Raw genomic sequence first — 8,759 nt, forward strand, 5'->3', positions numbered from 1 at the left:
TTTGCTATGTCCTTCCCTCAGCTGAAACATTCTGTTTAGAACAATAGTTCTGGAGTTGTGCATATATATGTATTTAAGTGAGTATATGAATGTTCGTGTGTATGTATGTGTACACATACATGCATTTTTAAGTAGTTGTGATAAAAGTAATCATTGTCTTAAGTGATAAGAAAACAAAGAACCAGCTGCTTTCTCTTGGTTTCAAAATATCCTTGCAATACTATTATTATAAGTTTTAGGCAGTATTTGAAAGGAACAGAAGCAGTACATTTTGCCTTGCTTCCTAGGGAATGGTCAGAAATTATTATATAACTGGGTTTAAGCCCAAAAAGCCCAAATGTTGGATAGCACCTCTTAGCAAAAGTTTTCAGTAGCAGATAGAGTGTCCTCAAGAGCTTAGAAGTGCTCAGACCTCTGGTTGTCCTGTCGGAATGATGTGACAAATACAGACCTCTTGTAATGCTCTGCCCTTGTATAATTAGTAATTTTTCACTAGCTTACTTTTACAGGAATTTTTCTTTTTTTTTTTTTTTTTTTTTTTAGTACTGGCAGTATTAACTTTAACATAAATATTTTGTTCTTTTTTTCTGCCCTGCAGAGCAGAATGCTATTGAAGAAACGCTTTCCGGCCGATTGCCTGGGAGAGAGACACCTATTTTTATGCATCATTTATCGATCATGCAGCACAAGCAATTATTTAGTACATTCTATTTTTTCATAAAATTTGCTGATGCCAAAGCTTTGTATTAAAGAAAAAATGAAGAAATAAAAAAAACCTTTAATTATGAAATCTTACTCTGTGAGAATTTCCTTTTTCTTGGGCTTTCTGTGTTAATACTCAAGTCTGAGAGCATTGTGTAAATTTTGCAAAGTGCTTTTATTTTCTTTGAATGATTTCATCTTTGCAGATCTCTGTTRTTCCCTGTTCATTTGGGGCACAATCTAAGTAGTGGAAATCTCATGCAGTGTCGTTGCTATGATGCCAYTCAGGTGACTTAATGGCCACTGAAGTGACTAACAAGTGTTGTTAGCAATCATTCCACACCAACTTGTCAGGGAAAAAAGCTGGGTCAAGCTGTCAATTCTGCTATAATGGACTTACCTCCACTCCTGCTGAGAATTAATTTGAAATAAGAACATYTTCCCTGCTCTTCTTCCTGTAACACTCCCAGTCACCCTGGGAGCACTGCAGTATGATTTTTGCCTTGAGGCCAGRCATTGCTGGAGATTTTCAATGCTGTTGTCTCAAAACAGAAATCATAAATCTCTTCTGTCTTTTGCTTTCACTCCACCCTCCTTTTGATGAAAGTGAAGCTGCTCTAAACCACTTCTTCCTTCCTARTAACAAGTGAAAACATGCTGTTTCCCCCACTGCCATGTGTGAAGCCTCCTTTCATAGCAGTAGTGGGGGTTAGTTTTGCTTCAAATTCAGATCACGGAAGATCGATAACACTCTTTAATGTAGAAACTGTGCAAGCATGTCCCTTCTTGCCACAGCTTCTGTACTGGCAAGGAGGCAGAGGGAAAACATCTCTAACTGTCCTCACTCKGGCTGTTTCACACAAGTTGGCTTATGCAAGCTGTGTGTGAGTAATTTCACAACAGTCAGTTAAAACATGCGGGCCTGAGTCGCAGCCAAATGCTAATGCTTGACTTAATGAGATGGGTAAATGAAGGTAACAAATCGGGAAGGAAAAAGTAATTGACACAAGTTAAAAACTGTTCTGCATTTGGTTGGTTTTGTTGTTCTCGGATCAAGATGTAGAAACTGAATGCTTTCTAATTTAATTAAATTAACAGAGAGAAGCAATTTTGCTGTAAGATTTAATTTTTTTATGTACTGGGAAGTAGAGGATTTAATTTAATTTTATTTTTATGTATAGGCACTTTCAGAATTTAGGAACACAGCCAGATGCTACATTAAAATAGTTTCTTAATTCTTATTTGYCCATCAGGCTTCAGCTGAGAAGGCAGCTTTTATAAGCAACAAAGAATGTGATAGCTTCAGTGCATTTAATAGAAATCTTCAGTGTCCTTGTGAAATTCTGAAAGAAATATGAAAACAAATCAATAGAGCAGTAAGTGCATTTTGAAAGACTGGAAAACCCCATTGGACTTACTCATAGAAGAAAAAAACCTCAAACATTCTATGTCGAGGGCTGTGTGCTTGTAAYGTACAGTATGTGTCAACTGAGTGTTGTTGCCAAAAATGGAGGAATGTGGTTAGAGCATGGTTTAAGGAACGAGCTATGATACATGTTTTCTTCACTCATCTCTCARCAGCAGTAAAACTGCTAAGTTTGTTCTTGTCTCCTGAAACAAAATTCCTTAAGTGCTACTTACAGCTGTTGCACAGGGGCAGTGTGAGCAGTGCAGTGACCCAGATGCAAAAGACACCATAATCATTCCAGTTCATGTTTCTTCTTCAGAACATCAGCAGAAGGAGAAGTTGAGTGGTTTTGGAAAGAAAGGGTTGRTAGGACTTTGTATTGCATTCCCCTCCATGGAGGATTTAAATAACTCAGCATCATCTTTTCTAGTTTTTCTTTTGAGCCTCTCACGATTGTCTCAAGAAAGTGTTAACAATACAACCTTTGACAGGCTACTTAGAGGTCAGGCAATCTGTAAATTAAATAAATGTATTCAAAGATGGACTCTGCATCATTCCAGAAGCTTTTTTTTTCACTCTGGATAGACAGATGAAGGAAATCCCCACAGTATTTCATAAAGTCATAGAATCACTTAGGTTGGAAAAGCCCTCTGAGATCAAGTCCAGCCATTAGCCCAGCACTGCCAAGCCCACCACTAAACYCTGTCCCCAAGTGACACATCTGTATGTTTTAAATATCTTGATCCAGCCTATCCAGATGCCTCTGTGGAGCCTTCCTGCCCTCCAGATCAACCCAGCTTGGTGTTGGCTGCAAACTGCCTGAGGGTGCACTCGATCCTTCACCCAGATCATTGATAAAGACATTGAACAGGGCTGGCCCAGTACTGAGGCCTGGGGATGTAACTCCATTGCCCATCACTCTCTGGGYTGAGCCATCCAGCCAGTTCTTGAACCATGCACGACGCACCTGCCCAAGCCACGGGCAGCCAGTTTTTGCCAGACCTTGCTGAGAGACACCGTGTCAAACTACCAAAATACAGGTATACACATCCACAACCTTTCCTTCATCCACTCAGTCACCTTGTCACAGAAAACCAGGTTGGTCAAGCAAGACCTGCTTTTCCTAAACCCCCAMGGGCTGGGTCTGACCCCTTGCTTGTCCTAGATGTGGTGGCATGATCTAGATGTGGTGAGATGATCTGCTCCACGGCCTTCCCTGGCACTGAGGTCAAGCTGACAGGCCTGCAGTTGCTCAAACCCCACCTCCTGTCTTGTAGCTGGGACATATTTGCTGACCTCCAGTCAGCTGGGAGCTCCCCAGGTTGCTGGGACTGCTGGTAAATKATGGAAGTGGCTCTGTGAACACCAATGCCTCTCCTTCCTTGCCTATCCCKTCTGGAGAGTTTTCATCTGCTTTTGCAAGCTCTCTGGTTGTGCCAGTCATCCYACCATGTCTCCACGATGGTAATCATGTCATAGTTTCCTGCTAAGCTGGCTTTGAGGAAAGAATGCTTTATGAAATAGTCCCATTCGGTTGTTCCTTAACTGAGAGGGTGTCTAGAACAGGCTGAGGTATGGAGTGCTCTGATCAGATTTCCATAGTAAATCTTTGTGCCTGAGGGGCTGTGGAAGAGTGCAGCTTATGGCAGAAGATGGCCCTGATTGATGACTAAGGGCATTAAAATACTTTGAGATGGAAAGGGAACACCAGGTGATATGTAATCCTGGTGCACCTGCAGTGCTGTGTCTCTTTTTGGCCTTGGTGTTGTGCTCSCTTTGGTGGCATCCTATGGTAGGTATAAAGATCAATTCCCGAGTAGTGTGTTTATTTTCAGACTCAGTGCAAGTTACCTGAAAAGTTCTTTTAAAGCATAATGAAGAATAGTGGCAGTGAGCCCTGAAGGATTTTCATGTAATAAAGCTTCATGCAGCCTTGGTGTTTGTTTTCCATACCTAAGGGATAAATCTTGATCTTTCTTGGTAAGTACAAAATAGAGCAGATTCATAAGCTGAGTTTGGAACTGCGGATGTTTGTATTTGCCCTTAAAATACATTTGTTCAGTAAATTTATCAGCTGGACTGGTGCCATGCTTTTAAACAAAGAGTAGCAATTTTCTGCATTAAGAGGAGTGTGGCTGGGTCACTGTGCCCTGCTGAGTCTGCTGCTCCAGCCGTAAGCTGTGGGCAATGCTCCTGACCTGGTTAATGGAGCACCTGAAGATTGAGTGCCGGAAAACATTGAGCAGCAGCTGGATTCTCAGCCCTGGGCTGGCTGCACTGGATGGGAGAAGAGGCACTTAGGAAAAGAATGAACAGTGTGTCTCAAAAGTGGTATGGAAGCCAAGAGATGTGTATCTGTATGGAAACTTGCAGCATCCCTGAAGTGGATGACTTAAATTTCTTCTGACAGAAAGGACAAAAACATCACAGTAAAGAATTTTGGCCGTGTTGGATATACACTGCCTGATTTCAGATTAATATAAAATATTTGTTTTCAGATGGACCTGTCTACCTGTTTATTAAATCTCYCCCTTGAACCCTCTGGAATGGAAGTCTGGATGTACACAGAGGAAATGACGGCCTGGGCTGTCTGCTTCCTAGTCCCATGTTTGATTTCTGTGTAATAAAAACAAAACCAGCACCAAGCTTTTAGAATCCCACTGGTTTGAGCATTGGTTGTGTGTAACATTGCAGCAGGTGGAGGAAGGGGAAATGAAATATCCAATATTCACWGCTTATTTCAACTGCAAAATGAGACTCACCCTTCAAACTCGTAACAGAGTCTCAAAATCAGTTCTATCTGGTATAATTTCAAAACAGGTTCAGGGTTGTGGTTTTTTTTTATAAATCAGAATCATTAAGGTTGCATAAGACCTCTAAGATCAAGTCCAACTGTTGGAGACAGACTGATCATCTGAAAGTCACAGTTCCAAATTTTTTCTTTCCTCAAACTCTCAACCTTTATTTATTTGTTTSTTTSTTTCTTTTTATTTTCAGCATTGCCCAGATTTAGAAATTTGTAAATTTGGGGGACTGTTCAGGTCCAGAAAATGGGTGTTTCATCATTCYCCACAAACTGCTTCTGTGAAGTATATTATATTCCAGGACAGCCCACTTGTTCCAAGTACCTGGGTATATGTTCCTGGCAGAGTGAACAATTCAATGTAACTGTTAATTTCACTCATGTTTCAGTTAACTATGAAATCAAAAATAAATTAATTTGCTTATGAGAACTTCCCATTCTCATTGCAAATGGTGGAGCGTATGTGTGTAACTGACTTTTGCTGGTAAAAAAGCAGCAGATCCATTGCCCAGCTCCAGTTTCCTGCTGTTCTTAGCAAGGAATTGACCTGGGCACACAAAGTCTGTGTCTTTTGGGTGAGTGGGGAAGGAGAAAATGTGTTTTGGATAGTAGCAGCTGAATTCTTTTCTCGTGTGTTCTAGAAGCCCTTTTTTTCAGAATGGGGTAGGTTGAGCTCAAAATTTGGCAAAGAGGGATTTAATCACCTAAAATCTGCCAGAGCTAAAACTGCAGTTCCCTAAGCATGTTGCTTCACTGATGCCTGAAACTGGAGGCACCTCAGTTTGCTGAATGCCTTCTTGATGAACTTGGAAGCTTTTCAGTTGCCTCCAGTTTGGCTCACGTAGCTGCCTGGCGTATTGTAATCTAAGCAGCCTTGCTCCCAGCTAATCCCCTCTGGGATCAAGAAACCAGGTAATGAAGCGTTTTGGCCAAGGGCCTGATCTGATGATAGATGCTTTCAGAGAGAATCATTTGTACAGCAGGAGGGCTGTGCTCCTTGCAGAAACACATCTGTGGATTCAGAGAGCCACGGGAATGCCGGGCCACCAAGAGAAAAGAATGAACTTCCACTCCCCTCTTTATTAACAGCTGTGTGGTGCTTGTTTTGGGTATTGCCAGTGCTGGAGAAGAGGGCTGGGTCTCCTTTGGTTGTGTGTAAGGAAATCTGTGGGTGGCTGTTTCTAGGTGGTGACTTGTGTATGGAGTTTGCTGAGCTCTGGAGGCAATCAGGTTTCCAGCAGCATCACTGGGATGATCTTTGGGGACCCTCTTGCTCTGCCTGCTCCTTCCTTTCGACCCCGAGCTGAAGCACTTGGTGTTGGTGCAGGGCACAGCGCTTTGGTGTTTCTGGCTCTTCTGAGGAAGCACATCCCTGCTTTACAAGGCTGTAAATCAACAGCCAGCACHGAGTGCAAAACTCCAGCCTGCCCCAGCCTTGCTCAGACTTGASCTGTTTTATCTGAAAGAGCCATTTGAGGTGGGACCGTTCATGCATATGGAAAGCAGTTGCTGTAAATTGGCAGGGGAGCATGTGAACAGAGGTGAAATGTTTCATATGGTTGTTACTGGTTTGTGTTAAAGGGTGGTTKTTTTTCCCATGTGTACTGTGTTTGCAGCCAGCCCCTGGGGATGAGGATGCTTTACTCACTTCTTCCATTGTTCATGTGTGTTGCTAAAGTGATTTTGTTCTACCTYTTGCAGGCAGCCACTTCTTCCATCGTAACTCTCTGTCCCCTCGAAGTTTGGTCTACGAGAGCGAGTTCTCAACCATCGAGCCTGCCTTGGACATGTACGACGAGAACAAAACCTGAAAGGAATCCATGCTCCTTCCTGGCCCTTTTTCCGTTTTTTTCATTTCTCATTCCTATTGTTGTGTACTCTTTCCATGGATCTCCTTTGTCTGAAGAAGAGCTGCTTTTTCCAGAACACGAGCCCGCCTTCTCGATTGCACAGAAGAAGACCAGCTGTGGTGGATTCTGAGGGTGGCATCTTTGAGCTGACAAAGGGTTGTGCACAAGCAAGGTTGTCTGATGGAAATTGCTGAGTAACAGCATGGGAGCTGTGTCGGCCCAGCCGCGGCGATGCAGGAGAGGTTTTATGGTGGCCCTAAGAGTTTGTGCTGAACTGCAAATGCATCTCTTACACAGGCGGCCGCTGTTTCCAATTTTTCAATTGTCCAGATGGTTGGGCAATGTCAGAAAGGGAACTGGTTGTAGAGGAGATGGCCAGTGACTGGTAAAAGCACTCGTATATCTCGGTCAATCCATAACCTTACTGTGAAATAGCCCCTTCTGAGAGGGACCTTTATAAGTGCATTGATTTTCCTACAACCCACTTAACCCCGGACAGTAGCGAGCCAGTCTGACRTTCAAGCTGCAGAGAGGACCTGCATTTGCAGAAAGATTTCAAGGAACTTGATGCTTGGGTTTTTTCTCCAATCCAATTGAAGCAGGAGAAGAATGTTATACACAGAATATACTCTTGGTCCTTCTGTGTGCTGAAGTCAAGTGAGTCTCTTTCCATAGAGAGGACGTTCACAGAACCAGCACTTGATCTACCTGAAAACCATTAGACTTTTTGAAATATGCAGGAATCGAATTAGCTTTCTTTCTCACAAAAAAAACTTCTTTTTTTTTTGGGGGGGGGGGGGGGGTGTAAAAGAATCCACCAAATTTTTCACTGAGGTTTTTTAAAAGCCAGCATGTTGGCATTACACAGAGAAGAAAAGAGGTAAGCTTCTTACCCCGCTCTCCTGTAGAGAACTGCAACAGCTATTTAACAAATACGTTCTCTGAGCTGTGCCCTTTCCCACTGACATCAATAATGGGAATGCAGAAAGCAGGAGAAGAAAGGAAAGCAGCTATTGCTTTGACACACTGCAGGAAAAATCAATTTTTACTGGCATGTGACAAAAGCAGTGGGGAAATGGATATTGTTTGTGAGCTTCTGAGAGAACAATGCAGAAATGGAAAATGAGAGAGGAACCTCTGGAGCTAAGTCATCCACAGCGTTCCACAAATGAGCCGACGTGGAGGGGCGAGTGCTTCTGCTCCACCTTTTCCTACTGGACAATGCATAGCTGYTAATGAATGTTTGGATTTTTCTCCATTGCAGTCTAAGTTACTGTAGGTGTAGAAATTCATTTGTGTCCTTGTAATGTGAAACACAGTTTCACCCTCTGTATAGGAATCTTGAGAAATCAGTTAAGCCAAAAAGAAAGGTAAGACTTATCCTGCCATGCTTTAATTTCACCTGCTTTTCCTACAAGCAGGGGAATTCCCCCTCCTTTATAATGTTTTTAATTGTATAGCAGTCTGCTTAACATATATCCTTTTCTGAAGYGTGGTTAAGCTGTGTCTTTAACATGGGTGTTCAAGAGAAAAAGAAAAACCCAGCTCTGTAAAATGAGGAAATGAGCCTCTTTGCCGAGCATGCTTTGACTTTTGTTGCTGTGCGTCAGCTTTATTTAATCTGATAATTCAAGAGTGGGTGGCGTGAAGTGTCGGGAGGTTTTTCTCATAATACCCACATTGATATTTACCGAATGTACTTTTATTGCCATTCAGCTCACTCTGGAAATGCGCTGAAGCCCCAAACTTTTTTAAGAGCACAATTTTGACACCCACTTTCTCCTGCAAAGCAGAAGTGAAGGTCACAGRAAGTGCCACAGTGGCTGGGGCAGCGGTGGGTTGTGGTCAGCATCCTTTGTGTGCTGATGGGTGTGCGAGGCAGGCAGCAGCAACTCCAGGCAGCGCCAGCGAGCCCGGGCACAGCTCCCCAACCCAGCCTGGATGAGCTGAACCATGCCCAGCACAGCTCCCCAACCCAGCCTGGATGAGCTGAACC

The 8,759-nt window shown here is 42.9% G+C and overlaps 1 protein-coding gene across 3 annotated transcripts in view; it reads left to right on the forward strand.

Moving 5' to 3' along the window:
• Positions 1–7,518, forward strand: part of RNF130 (ring finger protein 130) — a 49,391-nt gene extending 41,873 nt beyond the window's left edge. For 2 of the 3 annotated variants that reach the window (XM_057376094.1, XM_057376093.1), the window contains one exon: positions 599–795. In XM_057376094.1, the coding sequence (XP_057232077.1) occupies positions 599–750 (152 nt within the window). In that variant the 3' untranslated portion in view covers positions 751–795. Of the gene's footprint in view, positions 1–598; positions 796–6,614 lie in introns of those variants that run through there. The other variant, XM_057376095.1, reaches the window with a different exon arrangement.
• The last annotated feature ends 1,241 nt before the right edge of the window (positions 7,519–8,759 follow it).

The sequence above is a fragment of the Malurus melanocephalus genome, unplaced genomic scaffold (genome assembly GCF_030028575.1).
Source record: "Malurus melanocephalus ecotype Western Australia unplaced genomic scaffold, MMel_1.1 scaffold_269, whole genome shotgun sequence".
Taxonomy (NCBI): Eukaryota; Metazoa; Chordata; class Aves; order Passeriformes; family Maluridae; genus Malurus; species Malurus melanocephalus.